This window comes from Ictidomys tridecemlineatus, chromosome 4, assembly GCF_052094955.1.
Source record: "Ictidomys tridecemlineatus isolate mIctTri1 chromosome 4, mIctTri1.hap1, whole genome shotgun sequence".
NCBI lineage: Eukaryota > Metazoa > Chordata > Mammalia > Rodentia > Sciuridae > Ictidomys > Ictidomys tridecemlineatus.
In genome coordinates this window covers 92,047,634-92,067,050 of record NC_135480.1, presented here as the reverse complement: position 1 = coordinate 92,067,050, position 19,417 = coordinate 92,047,634, and the positions used below count along the sequence as shown (strand labels likewise).

The 19,417-nt window shown below is 36.6% G+C and overlaps 1 protein-coding gene across 1 annotated transcript in view; it reads right to left on the bottom strand.

Moving 5' to 3' along the window:
• Positions 1-4,316: 4,316 nt before the first annotated feature.
• The window catches only part of Rab39a (RAB39A, member RAS oncogene family), a 31,042-nt gene continuing 15,941 nt past the window's right edge, over positions 4,317-19,417 (bottom strand). Inside the window, exon 2 of the mRNA XM_005329073.4 lies at positions 4,317-9,208. Within this exon, the coding sequence (XP_005329130.1) occupies positions 8,782-9,208 (427 nt within the window). The 3' untranslated portion in view covers positions 4,317-8,781. The remainder of the gene's footprint in view (positions 9,209-19,417) is intronic.

The window sequence follows — 19,417 nt, the reverse complement described above, 5'->3', positions numbered from 1 at the left end:
CCCTCACCAGGAAGCTCTGTGTTAAAAGAGTTTTATCACCTTCAGCTCAGGCACACAGCTCCTGGGAATATTAGAAAACCACAATGTTTCACTGAACCTAAATCTGTCCACATAACAGTAACTTTATACAATGGACTTTCTTGAGAGCTACACAAGGCTCCTAACATTGCATATTGCAACTTAATATGTAACTGAGGAATATGCTGCATAATGTTGCTAAGTCTGTAACCTGTCCAGGAATACAATGAACATTATGTACTAATGATGCCAATGACCTAAGTAACCTTTTTAAAATATTTTTTAAATTTCTGATGGACCTGTATTTTATTCATTTATTCGTATGTTGTGCTGAGAATCAAACCCAATGCCTCACACATGCTAGGCAAGTGCTCTATCACTAGGCCACAACCCAATAAAGCTTGGCAGTTTGGCCTCTCTACCATTCTGCCATCTTTCTTTCCTGCCTCTGCATCTGGTCTCTGTGTCTCCCTTTTTATTTTTCCTTACCCTCCTAAGTTTCCCAATAGCATCACCTGGGAATCAAGGCTTTAAAACGTGGGTCTTTGGGGAACACACAACATCCAAACTATAGCAAGGAGATTGACAGCAGTCATCAATTTTTTTGCAATTAAAATAGTTTTCAGATCCAGAGCCTATGGACTTTTAGAAAAGATTGGGACCCCATGAGGGAAAATCTTACAGTACTTCAGCAAATATACAAAGCAATGTTTTCTCCATCCCTTACCAAAGAGACCTACAGTCATTTTCTATATACTGGGGAAAGGAGTATACTCAAATATTTTTAAAAAAATATCAGAGGCTTGAAGTGTCATTATGGTTCTACTGTTAGGAATGGGGGTATTCAGAGACCAGATAATAAATGACATCCTTGCTTAGGTTCAGCTAACAATGGGTCTAATGCATCTACAGACTCGTCTCGTGGTCATTTACCCAGTTCTCAAATTTATGATTGAACTAGACATACTTGGTAGTTGGGCACAATTCCCATATTGAATCATTAGCCTGTGGGAGAAGACAAAGAAGTAGGCTCTGGAAATGCACATCTTCCTGGCCAAAATAACAAATATTATATTGTGGGGAAGATGGTAGATATTAAAGCTACTTTAAAGATTTTAGGATTCAGGAGTGGCAATCCTCATCACAACTCCATTTAATTTACCAGTCTGACCCCTGAAAACATTAGACATGACAATAAACTATCAAGCTCGACCAAATGCATCACTAATAGCACAAATTTTAATACCAGTTGAGGTGTAGTATCTTTGCTAGAGTAGATTAACATGGTCCAAGATTTATGGCATGTGGTCTTTGACTTGTTAAATACATTCTTTCCTATCCCTGTCACAAAAGCGTATTCAAAGCAGTTTGCCTACTAATGAAATGGACAACAGCAAAAATTTACAATTTTGCCCTAGGGCTGTTATTTCTCCTCTACTTTGTCATACTATAGTCAAAGAAACCTGCACTATTTTAATATCCTGCCCAATTATATTGTTAAACAACACCACATTAGTCAGGTAGCTATTATGATGGAAGTCTTCATAAAGACACATATACTTCAGAAACAAACATTCAGGAACTCCCACAAGAGTAAAAATTTTAGGGATCAAGTGATCAGGTGCATGCTGCAGGATATTATATCTAAAGTAAAGAGTTAATTGTTGTATCCTATACTTCCCATCATGAGTTCTGAAGGCAAATTAATCTACACTAGATGACACTGCTCTGATCTGTGTACCAGGCTTCTTGAAAAGGAAAGGGATTGGTAAGGAAGTTCATTCAGATTGTAGTGGAAGTGGCCTTGCTGCTTGGACCAAACAATCAGCATTTGATGTATTGGTGGTAAGAAAAACCCTTGTGGAGTTAATGGCAAGACCCAGGGCAGAATCACAAATAGCCCCAGGTTTATGGGTCATAGTCATTCCAGCTGTAGTGGGGAATTATGTACGTTTTTATAAACAATTCCTGACATGCCATTAGACACTGGTAGAGGTAAAGAGCCTGATGATGAAGCACTAAATGACCATGTGGCAACTGCCCTTCATGAGTTGGTTTCCATTGGTGCCACCAAACACACAACACTTTCATGAGATGGAATTAATACATTCGGGATCACAAGCCACACCAGAATCACAAGCAAGCTGTGTATTCAGGAAACTTGGATCACAATAGTGTTGAATGTACCTTCTTCCTTATATACTTGTGGCCACATGACCAACTGATGAAGGAGAACAAAGCCAAGCTTGACTCATGATGGTTTGACTCAATGTATGTGTACAGGCTAAACAGGGACAGCAGTTGCACCAAAGCCTTGAAAGGCAATGGTCAAGAGTGATCTGATCTGCCCAATGGACAGAGTTTTGTGTGGTGTGTTTGACAATGTTTCTCTCCTTGCCCAAGTCCTCTGAGCCAGACTAGGTTCCATCTTGAACACATCCTAGAGTCCAGTTTTAGTAAGAAGCCTGCCAAGTCAGTATGAACATAGTCCCTCAATGCAACCTTGATTTCTGATCACTCTCCATATCTTCTCATACTTCTCATGCTCCATCATCCCCCTGGGTGCTGTCAAGCCTTAAGCAGAATCTTCCCAAATGCCTGGTATTTTTGTTAGTAATTTTCCATTCATTGTCACCCCTGTCCCCTGCTCCTCAGATATAAATTCATACTTTTTCTTGCAGAATTTGAAATTAAGCCTACTTCTATAGTGAGGTTTCTATTCTCGTATTGCAATATTTCCTGAGTAAAATCTGTTTTTACCAGTTTACTGCCCAGCTCTGGTTTTTCTTTGACATCTTGGTCATTCATTTTGTGGGGGAAAGAGAAATGGCATAAAGTTAGAATATACATTATTTCATATGGGAAAAAGTTTTATTAAAATGCTACTGCTACTTTGAAAACATTATATGAATGAAAAGAAGCTAGTCACAAAAGGCCACATATGATATGATTCCATTTATCTGGAATGTTCAAATAGGCAAACATGCAAATACAGAAAATAGTAGTAGTTGATTAGGATGCAGTTGTTGTTGGGGGAGGGGTGTTGAATGATAACTAAAGGGCACAGGAATTTCTTTTTCAGGTAATAATAATGTTCTAAAATTGTGGTGATAGCTTGCATAACGGAATATAGTAAAAAAAACATTGAATTGTACATTCTAAATGGTTGAATTTTATGACATGTAACTTACGTCAATAAAGCTGTTACCAAAAAATCTTTTAAAAAACAAGGCTATTGATAATAATTTTATGTAAATTAAAAAGTCTAATCCTCTGACCCACAGTCCTCACTACCTTAGGTTCATGCACACTCTCCCTGTATTTACAGCACTGCTGTTGGGACATGCCACATTCATTCTAGCACCTGTCCCATTGCTCAGATGCTGTTGTTGATCATCAGCAATCCCCTAAAAGTGTATCATCTTCTCTGTGTGCTTTAAGGCAATATTAAAGCTTTTTTTTTTTCTGATAAATATCAGACCGTTTCAAAGAGTCATGACCATTTGAAATGAACTAGCAAGATAGCCATTACCAACAATTCTGCCTAACCATAGAGATGAAAACTGGCTTCTTGACAACTTGATAGTTATATTATTATTAAAAACAGAAGAAAAATAAGAGGACATTTATCAAGTGCTTACTATGTATCAAGCACTAATGGTAAATAAACATTTACATGTGTAATTAGTTTTATGTGCAGGAGTATGAACATTTCCTGTGTGATTTAACAGTTTGATTCAAAATTTAATTAGCTTCTGTTTTGTGTAAAGCTGAAGCATGACAAAGATGAACCAACTAGAGATCACAAATTTTAAAATATCTATTAGTTCAAGGCCATCATCCTTTTCTGCAATTCAAAATCCAAAATGCTCTAATTTTTTTGTAACTCATTTGACAAGCAAAAATCTGACCTTACCTGATGATAGATTACTTACAGACTTATCTCTTCTAGTGTGAATATTAGCCATTTTGCTGTGTAAATATTGTTTGATAATGGGGCTCTGCCACATACCCACCATTGAATAATGCAATATATATGAAATTGCAAATTTTGAATTGATTCTCATTTGTATTTCATTTGTGAACACACATACACAAGTGAAACTGCAGTTAAAGTAGTTGCTTCTGTTTTAAAATACTATTGTAGGTGAATTGCTAAGAATGAATAATGTAACAATCTTACTCTCATTCTTCTTATTCATAATTTAAAGTCAAATAAGATTAATAACACACTTCAAAAATGTATGCCAAATCTTACTTCTCCTGGCTGTCATCCTGAAAAAAAAAATGCCAAGAAATGATGATAGCAAAACATGTTTATTCCTTCGTGGAATGTATAAATTAAAATCAAGTATGTGGAACTCACATTTAATAGGATTAATCAACACATTAACCATCAATTAGCAATCACTGAATGTTACATAGATAAGACAATGTATTAGGCACTACTTTTAAAAAAGACAAAAAATTTACCCAGAGAGATAACAAGGTACACTTATTTTTAATATATCTTTCAAATTTCTTCTCATAATTTTCTACCATGGTTATGTGCAATAAATGAACTAGACTGTGTAATGATTTATATAGATTGTCACAGCTCATCACTCGTGTGTCTACTTGCATCAGTTATTAACTTTATAGAAATAACAGGTCATGCAGCAGTTCACTCAGGTTCAGGAAAAATAGTGCTAGGTATTTCAAGACCAGGTGAAGATCAATTGTTCAGGAGTTTGGTGAAAACATTGGGAATGTATTCTACTATTTTAAAATACAAAGGATCTAACTCTAAAGGCTTTACAGTCTTATATTTCTTTCCCTAAAGATTATATATTTCCTTTGCATTTCCAAGCTAAATCTTTCCAGGCAGTTAGTGGGAAACAAATGAATATGCTTATAAAATGGTTGTTTAGTCTTCCTAGTCCTTCTCACTGTAACAGAATTAAATTACTGAAATTCAGTGCACTCTTTGAAGTTAATGGAAGTTTTGTTCTTAATTGAGTAAAGGGCAGTATAAAAACAGATTAAAATATTAAAATACTCTCAAAATGATTTTAGTAATCCATAGATTCATTTTTTAATGATGAAAAGTTTGCTAAAAGACTTTGTTCTAATAAAGTTATCTTAACCATAATATAAAAGATGGTTTTTCAGTTGCCACACACACAAAAAAATCATGGAGTGCTTCAGACTTCTAGAATCCTAAACTCCATCTTCCAGGCTCAAGAAATCTTGTTTGCTACTATTATGCATATAAAGGCCACATTTAAAAGCATTCTGATTACTTAAACATTTTGGTTTAAAGCTTACTATTTAATGAATCATCACATCACTACATGCACTCAAGGTGTTAATGCAGCTCAAGATGAGTAATTTCTATTATGGAAAAGGTTACTATACAATTAGATAGTTTTTCATTTCTTTTTAAAAATTACTATTTAGTAATTAGTTACATCATTAGCTTTAAATTTTAAATGAGCTAAAAGTTAATTTTAAATGAAGTAATTTTAACATAAATCAAGAATAAGTGATTACTAAGGAACTTAGTCAAAATGTTTTGCCTAGAGCAAAAATTTTTACTATTTTTGGAATTATTATCCATCTTTTCCACAGTAATGTATAAAAAATAGGTCAGCTATTATATATATATAAATGGATAAAGATATCTGGCTAAGAGTATACAGGTGTTTGGCAATCTTGTTTAAGAACTCAGATCTTTGCAGTCATTATTTGTTGTACTATGGTTTTATCACAAACAGCTTCTCTAAAATATAAAAATGATTTAACCCAAATTTAGAAGTTTGTTGATTCCATCTGATTATATTTCCCCTTTCCTCACATTCCTCAACAACCAGCCATGTGCACATGCATACTCATGTGAGTACATGCATGCAGGCATGTGTACACACACACACACACACTCACACACACTAACTCACCCCACCCCCCCAAGCATGGTAATCAAGATGTTAGGAGACCAGAGTGCTAGGCTTGCTTCTACTTATTCAAGAATTAAATTTTTGGGTTCTGCTTTCCCAATTGTTTCTCCTAGTTTCTTAATTCTGTTCTAAATCTTGGAACACATCAAATCCTTCAGCCTGAAAAATTAGTCTCATCCAACATAAATATTATAAAGGGTGTCCACTGAAAGTTAAGTCAGATTTTATGTTATAGCTGTTTAACTTTACAAGTAGGCACAGGTGACTATACTTTAAATTGCTGTTAGATACCTAGTAGTTGAGCTTATGCCATTTTGGACTGATGGAAAATTTTAAGATTTAAAATTGTAATAGTAAAAATAGTCTACTTCACATTTTGGGCGACAAATATTTTTCATCTGGTCAATTATGGTATGAATTCACTCATGTGAAATTAATTTAATAATATAAAAAAAGTTGACAATGTAAATATTTAAAATTTTATAGTGACATAATTTATGTTCTTCTATTCATAAACACTATTGAAAATACTTACAAGAACCTAGAAAATGTACAAGTATTTGAAAATACAATTAAATATCCACTTCAAAGATACACAAAAAACACATTCAAATGTGACTTTTGATTGAATTAATTCTCTGGGGACTTCCTTCCCTATCATTTCTGCTTTGGAGGAATAGTGGTTCAGGGTAAAAGGGCAGAGGATAAGCTTCAACCAAGAAATCCCCCAGGTCCATGAAAACATGTACCTTCTTTTGCCCCTTCTGAACACACATAAAAGGAAAGATGATAAAAAATTCTCATCCACTGTAAATATACTGGTATGCCCATGAGCAGTCAACATCAACCTCACATTTGTGAATGCTTTCTCTATTTACAAGCTTTTTATTTTCATGATTCACTTGATTCTTAAAATAATTCCATGAAACTCAATAAATGAGGTTATTAGTCTTTTTTTTATGGTGTTGGGGATTAAACCCAGAGGCCCTTGATCACTGAGCTATATCCCTAGACCTTTTCATTTTTTATTTTGGGATAGGGTCTCACTAAATTGCTTATGGCCTTGCTAAATTGCTGAGGCTGGGTTTGAACTTGTGATCCTCCTGCCTCAGCCTCCCAAATTGCTGGGATTACAAGTGTGCACCAACATGCCCAGCACTAGCCTTGTTTTATAAATGAGAAAAATGATGCTTAAAGAGATCAAATGACTTCCTTATGGTCAAATATTGGTAAGCAAAGGCAAGTTTAGAACCAAGTTTTTCAATTTCTTGCTAAAATATTCTTTCTGTTATACCATTTTGGTTTTCAAACAAATGAAGAAACTATAGTTCAGTGGTAAAAATTTTATGCTTCTAGAAAGGCAGCTTCATTTGGTAACTCTTTGTAATAAGAACAGTTTACAGAACAAAGTGGACATGTATGTCATATGAAATATTTGATAGTATGCTCAAAATGTCCTGAGAGAAAGTTTAATCAATAAATTCAAAATTAGAAAAGTTGAAAGTCATTTTACATTCTTAACTGATTCTCATCCATCTCGTCTATCTTTACTTGTACTGGGGAGATTGTAAAATGCAATTTGAATGCTAAATTTATCAAGCATCTAACCCATTTTCCTTGTCCAGAAAAGTCGTTTTTCTACACTTCTATTGTATTGCAATGGGAAAATTTGGAAATTTACTTGGACAAAAATGCTGTTACTAAAAACATTCTTGTGTCTATATGAAAAATTTTGAAAGTGGTTCAAAGTTAATTCCTTTTTTCATGGAAAATGTCAGTATATAAATAAATTTTGTATTTTCTTGTCTAAATCCAGACAAGTATACTACAACATCAAAATATCTGCGATTGAGTGGTCCTTCATTTTTGTTTTTATAAATATTTGCTTAAAATATTTTGTCTGAGGGCTGGGGATGTGGCTCAAGCGGTAGCAAGCTCTCCTGGCATGCATGCGGCCTGGGTTCGATCCTCAGCACCACATACAAACAAAGATGTTGTGTCTGCCGAAAACTAAAAAATAAATATTAAAAAAAATTCTCTCTCTCTCTCTCGCTCTCTAAAAAAAGTATATATATATTTTGTCTGAATCCTTATACATCTTATAAAATAAAATTTTCAAGAGCAATAAATCAAGCAAAAAATGAGTATAAAACTTATTTTCCCACTTTCAGGAAAAAATAAGAGAGGATAAGTACTTCTGAGAATCGTAAAAAATCTGGGATCTTAAACAAGGAACAGCTACTTTTGTCCTAGTCAATATTTTTGAGGGCTGGGTTATAGCTCAGTGGTAGAGAGCTTGTCTACCTTGGGTGAGGCCCTGGGTTCAATCCTCAGCACCACATTAAAAAAAAAAAATTTAAAAAAGTTAAATTCTTAAAAAATACTTCTGAGACTGTTTACTTTGCAATTGAACAGCATACTTTTAAATGCACTTTAATATTCAATATTAATTAACTCAAGGTAATATAACTCCTAATAAAATCTTCAATCAGACAAAAAAATCCATTTTGGACTGTCAAGAAAAGTGCATAATACTGACATATCTGGACACTAAGGTCAGCTATATGCTAACAAGGTAAGAAGTAAGAATGGAGGAAATTATGTAGATACTCCAGTTTCAAAAAGTTGTCTGCCTCGCCTGATAATTTAGCAAAATACCCAATCTTGTAGTGTAATAAGCATAGTGCTCTGAATCAAATAGCTTACAAAATAGTGTTAGTATAGGCCTAACTTTTTAAAATGCTATCATTGCATCCTTCTGCCATTTATGTTGATATTTATCCTGAAGTGACACCCAATCTGTTCTTGTTCTTTGGCATGTTTAAAGTCAGCAAAAGCACTCCTTCCTGGGCTTTACTGCTTCCTCGGAAGAATGCACAGTATTTGGAACAAAACCACTTTTAACTCCTTCCCAGCCATCCTGAATACAAATTTCTCCCTTTTTAATAAGTTCATATATGTCTCTTGTCAAGATTGTGAAGGATTCCTCTACATTTGTAGCATCTTTTGCTGAGGTTTCTATATACTTCATTCCACAGTCTGCTGACAGTTTTTCAGCTTCTTCCCTTGTCACTTGACGTTGTGAAGCTAAATCACACTTATGTCCCACCAGTAGAAATACAATCTGAAATGGCTGTACGTGCATTTTTGCTTCTTCTAGCCAATCTTTTACATGTTCAAAAGATCGTCGGTTAGTAATGTCAAATACTAAAAATCCACCAACTGAGTTGCGGTAATAGGATCGAGTTATTGATCTGAAAAATAAAGAGAAAAGGGGTTGTATAAGACAATGTATTATCTTCCTCTCCTTCAAACAATGTAATACCATAAATAAAATTTGAAGATATTTTAATGTGATTTAACTAGAATTTACAAATCAAATATAAAGTGTCTCAAATGAACAAAAGTATTCTATAAGACTATCATGCAAACCTGTTTCATACACTGACAGAACATTAATATTTTTAGATGGATATGGTATATCATCTCACATGATCTATGATTATGTTGTTAAATATCTGATAGCATAATTATTGCATCATTATAGGTAAAAACAGTCATATAAAAAGACTAGAGAGGGTCGGGGTTGTGGCTCAGTGCTTGCCTAGCTTGCATGAGACACTGGGTTTGATCCCAGGAAACACATAAAAATTAACAAATAAAATAAAGATATATATAAGACTAAAGAAGGACAGAGGTTGCACAGCAAGGTGAATCCTAAGAATCTCAGCCTGTCATGTAATTCAACAACTCCCCCCCACCAAAAGTTTAGAAAAAAGAAAAAAGAGCAGTATTATGGACTGAATGTTGTGTTCCCTTCCCCCAATTTTTATGTTGAAATCCCAATCCTGATTGTGTTGATGTTAGGAGGTAGGCCTTTGGGATATAATTTAGGTTATGAGGAAGGGCCCTTATGAATGGGATCAATGCTCTTATAAAAGAGACCTCAAAACTCTCTAGTCTTCTTTCTACCATGTGAGGCTACCACAAAAAGATGGCTGTCTACAAGCCAGAAAAGAGTCATCACCAGAACCACAACATGCTGGTATTCTGATCTTGGGCTTCCAGCCACCAATACTGAGAAATACAATTCTGTTGGTCAAGCCTCCCATTCTATGGACACTTGTGCTAAGACAGAAAACGTATTCCAATATTAGCTACAGGAATATGCCTCTGCTATACCTATTCAAGAAACAGGAAGTTATTTGGACCTGGAATATGAATCTGAGATGTGCTGGTGATTCTCAGTTTGCCCCTCCAAGGATTCGTCTCTACTCTTTTCTCAGCTTTAGGAATCTGGGCTTTGGAGAAAACTCTCCAAATGGAGGTCAGCCAATGGGGGATACTAGATGGGGACTGGAGGAAAGGGAAATAAGGATATCTATTCCTTCCTTTGTCTCTGTTGGGCATGGCACAGCAGTGGTTGTATTCCTCTGCTTCTGGTCAAGGTTCCTTTTGGGTAGTCCCTTTCCCATGGCTACAGCTGTCACCAAGTTTTGATAGTACCATTCTAGCAAATATTTCTTCCAGCCAGGTAGTTAATGGCCTCACACTGTTGCTATTCCCTAGATGCTTCAACATCCTTTGTTACTGCCCTTGACTTTGACATCTCTGGAAATAGTCACTTTATTCAGCTCTTTTCAGTTAACCTACTATTGTGCCACCTGTTTCCTGGCTGAATTATGAGGTAATGTGGCAAGACAGCACTGTTTTTTTTTGTTGTTGTTTGTTTGTTTCTTGCCCTTACCTATGTTAATTTCTCTACCTATCATGCCTTGTAGCCCTTTTCTGTCTAGCAAATTCCTATTTTTCCTTCAATAGTCAGCTCAGGAATTATATCACCTGGAAGGCCTTCCCTGCCACTGACTCTTAGGCTCTGTCTTAGGCACTCCTTCTCTTATTTCCACTGAACTGTTGTGGCCTCACTGCCCTCATTGATTATATCAAATTTCACAATGTGCTGACTGGATTTGCTGGTATGTCTCCTACTCAATTCCAAGTTCCTTGAAGGTCAAAAAATAATTTTTTAAAATGTGTGTACCTAATAATCATGTTGCCTGGCAAATACAGATGTTATTAAATGTTTGTTATACTGGATTAGTGAATCATCTTGGAGAGGGAAAGAGCTAAGTGTTCTGAGTCAGGGATCCTGTGTGTGTGAGTGTGTATGTTTCCAAGTTGCCAATGCTTCTCATAAACCCACCTGACTACTTGCCTGAGGCACAAAGATTTTTGTGAAGTGCCAGAGGATTGTCTGGTGCTCTCCTATTCTCCATCTTTCATACATCTTCATTATCCTTATTGCTAAAGCTACAGCTCAGTTCAATGACCCAATATCACAAATACTTTTGTTGTCAGAATGTGAAGATAGTATTTTACCTCGCTTTTCTACTTCTCCTGCCTCTCAGTTTCTCCTCATAATTCCTAATAGGTTCTTGAATGACTATTTCTAAAACACTATTCTTGAGGATTACATTACTGCACAGTAATTGCCAATAAGAAAAATCTCCCACAATCTTTAGCAGGCTATAAATAATGCCGTTCATTTAAGTTGTTGCTATTTTTTTTATTTTCACAGGATAGTTAATTTGTTATTGTTTTGCCACTTCATCTTTATATGTTTGAATTTAGACAGATGTGCAGTGTCATAAGAGAAACTTAATTAAGGCTGTCTTGTTAGACTGAAAGCTTTAATTTATTCAGGCACCAAGTTTGCATTATTTTACCCTCTCCCAAATTTAATTTGCCATTACTATCATTTTTTACAATTTGCCTTTTGTGGTTGAAAAGTCAATATTAAAATGCTTATGTAGTACACTGAGGCATGTCTTATACATGTAGGAAATACCATGTTTTCTAGTCCCTGGTATTTAATTTTGGAAATCAAATTTGGAATACAGTTGGAAAATCATCCTATAGCAAAGTATTTGTAATACACTCTACAAAACTATCCTTATTAATAGTTGGAATAAAGGTCTCAATATGACATCTGACATTTTCTATGTAATAACCTGATCTCCAAGTTTTGTGTGTGAGTCTAGAGATTATGTTTAGAACTCTGACCTGTGAGAGCTGGAGATGTAGCTCAGGGGTCAAGTGCTTACCTAATCCAAATTCAATCTTCAATCCCCAGTACTGAAAAAAAAAAAAAAAGAAAGAAAGAAAGAAAGAAAAAGAAAAGAAAGTAGAATTCTGGCCTCATTAGGCTTGGCTTCAGATTTATATATAGTTGTCCACGGGATACGGTTTTTCCTGAAACAATAGGGCATCCCTGCTGTCAGTTAGGGAAAGGGCAGGCCTTCATATAGAAAACTTGAACTTGAAAGGGAGGTCTTGCAGGTAATGAGGAAATGAGGAAATTTTTTCTCTGGACCTTCCTCCTTTAGGTCTTTAGAAGTTTTTGAAGGTATTATGAAGAGGTAGGGAACAGAACTCAAAAGAACTACATATGTGGTTCTCCCACTAAGGAACTTAAGAATTCATGATAAGTAACAGTTCTTTAAAAGCAACAATACTTTTTTTGTATATTACTTTATATTTATTTCCTTCTGGGCTTTGAAAGCCTCACTGAATGAATGGATGACTTAAAGAAAAAAACAGAGGAAAGGCAAGAAGAACAGAAGGAAGAAAGGGAGAGAGTAATCCATAAATGGATTGTAAACTGGTCTCATGTATATAAAGGTGGAATTAAGAGCTGTGAGACCATCCTCTGGCAAGAATGATAAAGGGGTTATAATGATGTGATACGATAGGAAAGGTGAGTTATAGAGGGCAGGGAGCAGGGCTACAATCTCTTAGTAGCTCCTTGTCCTTCCCAAGAAGATTTATTTTTCTGGTTCTGGGAACTGAACCCAGGGCTTCACATGCTAAGCATACACTCTGCTATAGAGCCACACTACTATCCCCTGGTTTTGATTATAAAAGAAATCTGCTTGTTCTTTTATACTCTGAAAGCTGTGCTATCAGCATATATTATTTCATTTCCCAAGGAACAGTTTCCTCAGAATGTTTTATCCAACTCCTGAAACTTGCTTTCTCTGCAGCACATTCCTGTTGCTTTTTCTGTAGGATCAGGAGGTGCTGGCTAATGTTTCCTCAATACCACATCCAGATAGTTATTCCCTCCCAACCCGCATTGTAAAAAAAATCCTCCTCTCCTGAGAGGCTTGTGCCATCTGGCTTGTCATCTGACAACTGCTTGGTCATTCTCCATGTATTCAAGATTTTAGCAGTTTGCTTTGTTTTTCTTTCTCAATTCCTGTTCTTTTGCCTACTGATTTCAACATCAATTTGTATGGGTTTTCCAATGTCATCTTCTAGTCTCTTGAATTCCACTCATAAACTTTCTCCTACATTCTTCCTTTCTTCTTTTATCATCAGCAGAAACATTCACCATCTCCAAGTCTGCAAATTCACAAAGTCCATTTTTTTAATCAAACTCTCACTGCCTGCCTGCATATTTTTACCACAATAATTCTTTAATTTCTTTAAGATTTGTAATCCACTGACCAACTCTATCACTTTATGACATTAATATCCACATATCTGTACCTTTTTCTATATATTAGATTCTGTCATCATCATCACTGTATGGAAACAGCTAAAATCCCAAGCCCTTCTCCCTCTAACATATTCGTCTGGGAAAACTATTTCTTGATCAGTCCATCATACAACTGAAAGTTTCTGGGGAATATCACTCAATCAGGCAGACTGGTGACAGTATGAATTAATTATAGATAATCCCAAGTGGGTATTTGTCAGGAGCTGCCCTGGATGCAGATGCCTTTAAGTCCTGATGGACGGGGTTCTGAACAATTATTGCGTTCAGTCTGGTGCGATAGTGCCAGGTCTCAGTAACTTGGGTGTTACCCCAGCTTAGATAACAAGGCGTGGCTCCAGGAGTAGGTGTCACCTGCTGGGGTTGAGTTACACTTACCTGTTCCTTTGTAATCCTACACCTTTGCCCTTTTTGGGATAGAATATTCCATGGAGCCTCCTCTTGTGTGTCCCCTATATAAGAATAAAGAATTACAGTGGCTCTCTCTATTTTCATGACCCTTAAGGTTGGAGAGCTGTCTCGGATTTTGAAAAGGTACTTCTGTATGTTTGAGTGCTTTCGTTGTTGTTTTCTTAAGTTATTGGAATAGTCAGATTTTATGAACCCAGCACAAAATTAGGTTGCCAGCTAGGATAGATGGCAATAGGTTCAATATTGCTGAGGAATACTTCTAGAATTAAGAGAAATTCTTTTCCCTTTTTTCTCACATTTAGATTTCTACCCCAGGAAGAAATGGAATTTCCATTAAACTGTTCTTTACACAAAAGAGAACCGGAGGAACACTTTAGCCCTTTTATGAATTCCTCTATAGAAGGACAAATGGCTGCTCTGCTTGGTTAGAGTCTAATTCTCAGGTCAGGGGACAGGGTCAATGTGTGTTCAAAAACTTCCAGCTGCATAATGGACTCTGGCAAAGCATCTTTTCTCCTTCCTTTCCATTTTCTGCATCCATGCTACTGGCTTCTTATGTGACAGGCATGCAGGTGCCATGTTTAGTTTGCTCACTGGTGAATACCCAGTGGTTTACAAGTGCCTGGTACATGAAGGGTACTCAATCTATCCTAGTGAGTTAATGAATAGTTGATTTCAGAGTCATATACATTGCTGTTGGGGAAATAGGAGAGATGACAGAGTAAAGAAATTTGAGGGAAAAGGATAATAGCAGTACAAAAAAAGAAAGCTGTTCAATAGTAGATCCATTAGTAGTGTGGTCTTATATTCTCACACCAAGGTCATCAAATTGCTATGAGAATATCATGTAAGAGGTAAATCAAATGTTGGGAGCTGGCGACCGCACCCTGAAAATGGCGCTGTTTTCCTGCTTCTGCTTTTTTAGCAGTTAGAGTTGTTAGAGGTAAACAACTCCTTGTAAGGCTGTGGGGCTGGGCTCTGGCCTGCTTCCGCTGCGCTGTACCTATTAGACTTTTCCACGTGGTGCTAGTTCATTGGCGGGGCTGGGTACTTAAGCTAGGGCAGACCGACCGCTCGGGCTTTTTCCTGTTTTCTCATTATGCTTCAAGGGTCCTGAATAAACTGCTGAAAGAAGAATCCTGTGTCGTGTTTCCCTTGCTGGCAAGGGGTCGCGACAATCAAATATTCAGAAACACACACCCCATGAAAATACTAGCCAGAAATTTCTGCTGTTTCTTGAGTGAAGGGGTTCTTTAATCAGGAGCAGACTGAAGAAAACAAAAAGATAAGTTTAATATATTATGTTCCCTACAAGAAGAAAGGTACATAATACCTGGTGAACCTTTTTGAATTTTGAAGGTAATTTGTATAGTAAAATGTGCTTCTCTGACCCATTAAGTGGGCAACCCAAAAGGCTACCCACTTTAAGAAGACTGAAAATGTGAAGTTCCTTTTGTTGGTCTAAACTATACTGAAAGCAATTTGCCATTTGGGTCATGGGCCATCAGATCTAATGGTAGCTGTATATAGTGCCTACAGCAGACTGGGATGTTCAATTAAGCCCATGGAAACCTCTACTGGACAATTGTAGGAGTGGCATTTTGGAATAAAGTTATGCTTTTTGTCAAAGGCTATTATGCTTTTGAAAAATAGCTCTTGGTTTATAACCTGGCTTTGATAAAGAGTAAATGCCTGGCTACAGAACACCTTAAGACCTTGCAATCTGAGTGCTCACCAGGAGCTGAGTGTTCTGTGATTCACCAGACTGGAGCTTCATCACCAAGCAGAAGTCATATATACAGGCAGGAGTATAGGGTGGGACCTGAACAAACCTGGAGCAACAAGACTTATACATCACCCTCTGAACCCACAGCCATATCTATATTTCCCTATATTTAAAGAAGAAATATGTAAATCAGTCTCACAAAATGGCTCTAAAAATATACATTAGCATCAGCCAGTTCCCCTCTATGGTGAACTTGAAGATTAATGGAAAAGAGAAACTCTCCACTTGTGGGGCTTCTAGTGGTGCAACTCACTGCCTACTTTTTACAGGAGGGATGGAGGCATACAGGTAAAGATCCAAACCAAACCATGAGCAGAGGCTAATAGGATTGATAGGTTTAAAAACAAAACCCCCAAACCAAACTAAACCAAAACAACAACAACAAAACATAATTGGAGGACTGGTAATTGGAGATTTGGGGAAGATGCATGAGTCTAGAGTATATTAATACTTGTATCTTATGTGAATGCTTACCAAAAGCTGCCTCACGAAGTTCTTATCATTAGTAGAACAGAATGGATCTATAGTTATTAGTATCATCACTCCAGTTGGAACTCAAAGTAATCATGGTACAGAGAGGGAGGCTGTGCCTGAGCTCAGTAGAGACTTTCTCTTACCTAGGCTGGCCTAGACTATCATTGCTTACTACCCAGTTTTCCGGTAGCTACTGACAACTTGGATGTGGTGCCTTACTCATGGAGTGGATGCTGACATGTCCTCATTGTAAGGTATTTAATTTGGAATCAGGCTGTGCTAGTAATACTATCCATGAATTTAGGAATGCATTATATACGGTTATGATGTTCTACACATTGCTAACAACTAAAGAATTCATTTAATAGTGGCAGAGACAGGAAAAAGGGCTGATGCCAAGGGACTCATTGATCTTATCATGTCACTAACACCTAGAGACCTACGGCCCTATAAAACTGGGCTAATAGGACCGATTTATGTCCATGTCCAAGTTATGACACCTTGTAAGATTTTGGCCCAATCCTTCAGAATATTAACATTCTAAAGTAGATCAAAACAGTAAGTGAAGTTTTCCCTCATAAACAGAAACTGTAGTATGGGAAGCAAAGGGTGAAAATAGGGTGATGGTGCCTCTTACAATTGCACTTAATGAGTCGCTAAAATTTTTTGTTGCATCTAATCCCTGTGACTCTGAACTTTGCTGATATAACGGTTTTAGTATTCAAGGGTGTTTTAGTCAGCTTTTTTGTTGCTCTGGCCAAAAGACCCAACAAGAACAATTTAGAGGAGAAAAAGTTTATTGTGTCTCATGGTTTCAGGGGTCCACTCTATGGTTGGTTAACTCTGTAGCTATGGGCCCGAGGTGAGGCAGAACATCAAGGCAAAAGGGTGTGGCAGAGGAAAGTAGCTCAGGACGTGGGAACCAGGAAGCAGAGAGAGAGAGCTCTGCTCACTAGAGACAAAATATAAAACCCCAAAGTCATGCCCCAGTGACCTACTTCCTCTTAGCCACTCCAGATGTCCAGTTAGCATCAGTTAATCCATATTAATGGATTAATTGACTAATTAGGTTATAACTTTCAAAATCCAACCATTCTACCCCTGAACATTCCAGAATGGAGTCACACCTGAGCTTTTTGGGTGGGACACTGCATATCCAAACCATAAGAAAGGAGAAATGCATTCACTGGAGAACCCTGTTGAATTAGCAACTGAGGCTACCAACTGGCCATGTGGGGCTTCTTTTTTTTTAAATATATTTTTTAGACATTGATGGGCCTTTATTTTATTCATTTATTTATCTGCAGTGCTGACAATCAAACCCAGTACCTCACACATGCTAGGCAAGCACTCTACCTTGAGCCACAATCCCAGCCCCCATGTGGGGCTTCTTATGGTAGTGAGTAGGCAGAAAAGGAGCAATTGCATCATGAGGACTACACAGACTTCCTGTGGTTCTGATGCTCAGAATTCATGGGATCTTTTGGTTCATTTTAAGCCTGATCCTCTAGCTTTCTTACAAGTTTCTGTGACTCAGACATGCTTCTTGTTTCTTATACTTTTGATTCTAGTCCTCAGGTTGGTTTTGTTGCTATCTACCAAAGATCTAACCGATAAAGTCAGCATAGATTTTTTTTTTTTTTTTAGTTTTTAGATGGACACAATATCTTTATTTTCTTTCTTTATGTTTATGTGGTGCTGAGGATGGAACCCAGTTGCCTCACATGTATGAGGCAAGCACTCTACCACTCAGCCACAGCCACGCCTCCATAGTTAATTCTTTTTTTTTTTTTAAACTGTGACTACAGGTAATGGTAATGTACTATATATTTCAAAAATCAAAAGGAAGGGTTTTAAATGTTTTCACCATAAAGAAATACAAATGTGGAGCTGGCCATGTAGATCAGGGGTAGAGTGCTTGCATAGTCATGCACAAGACTCTGGGTTTGATCCCCAGCACCACATGAAAGAAAGAAATGTGGGTGATGACATCCTCCTGGGCCTTAGCAGGGCTAGGAATGCACAGCACACAAAGAACCCTGGATAAATAAAATTAAAAAAAGAAAAAAAGAAATACAAATATTTGAGGACATAGATATGTTTAATCTAATTTAAACATGTACAATGTATACACATATCAAAATATCACATGGTACCCAATAAATATGTACAATTTTTTGTTTATGAATCAGCTTGAAGTTAATTTAAAAATTGTGAAAAACACAGTGAGATCTATCCACTTAACAATTTTTAAGTGTACAATATCGGAGTGTTAACTATAAGCACTGTGTTATACAGCAGATCACTATCAGTTCCTCATTTTGCATGACTAAAACTTTATATCCACTGAACAGAACTCTTCCTCTTCCCCTCCCCTGTCCTTTGACAATCATCATTCTACTCTGGTTTTTTAAAGGTAAATAAGTATTTACCTCATATAAGTGGAATCATGCGGTATTTGTCCTTCTTTAAGTGGCTTATTTCACTAAACATAATGTCCTGAAGGTTCATCCATGTTTAGTGTATGACAGTGTTGCCTTCTTTTTGTGGCTGAATAATATTCCACTGTGTATATGTAGCATATTTTCTTTATTCATCCACAAAGTTCATTTTCTTTCTTTCTTTCTTTCTTTTTTTTTTTTTGTGTGTGTGTTTGGTGCTAGGGATTGAACCCAGGGCATTGTGCATGCGAAGGAAATACTCTACCAACTGAGCTATATTCCCAGCCCGCACAAAGTTCATTTTAACATATGTATTGCTTCAGAATAACAGAGAAGAAAAATGGTTGTCTTGTTCATGTAAAAAGTTTTAGTTGTTTAAGTTCCCTCTCTTTAATTTTTTCCCCTGAAATAATATATAGACAAGTGATTACAAGACAGCACCAGAGTTTGCTTACATTTTGTTAACAGTGGTCCACTTTATGCTTTGAATATAAACCTTGCTGCTCTGCCACTGCAACTTATTTTTATTTTTTTAATATTTATTTTTTAATTATAGGTGAACACAATATCTTTATTTTTTATTTTATGTGGTGCTAAGGATCGAAACCAGTGACTCATGCATGCTAGGCAAGCACTCTACCTCCAAGCCACAATCCCAGCCTTGCAACTTATTTTTTATGTTTTTTCTCTTCCTCTCTCCCTGCTCCTCCCTAATCTCCCCCTTCCATAATGTCAAGGGAATAAGGATTACTTTTCTTCCCCATTTTAGGCAGATTTATCTGTCCCTAAGTAG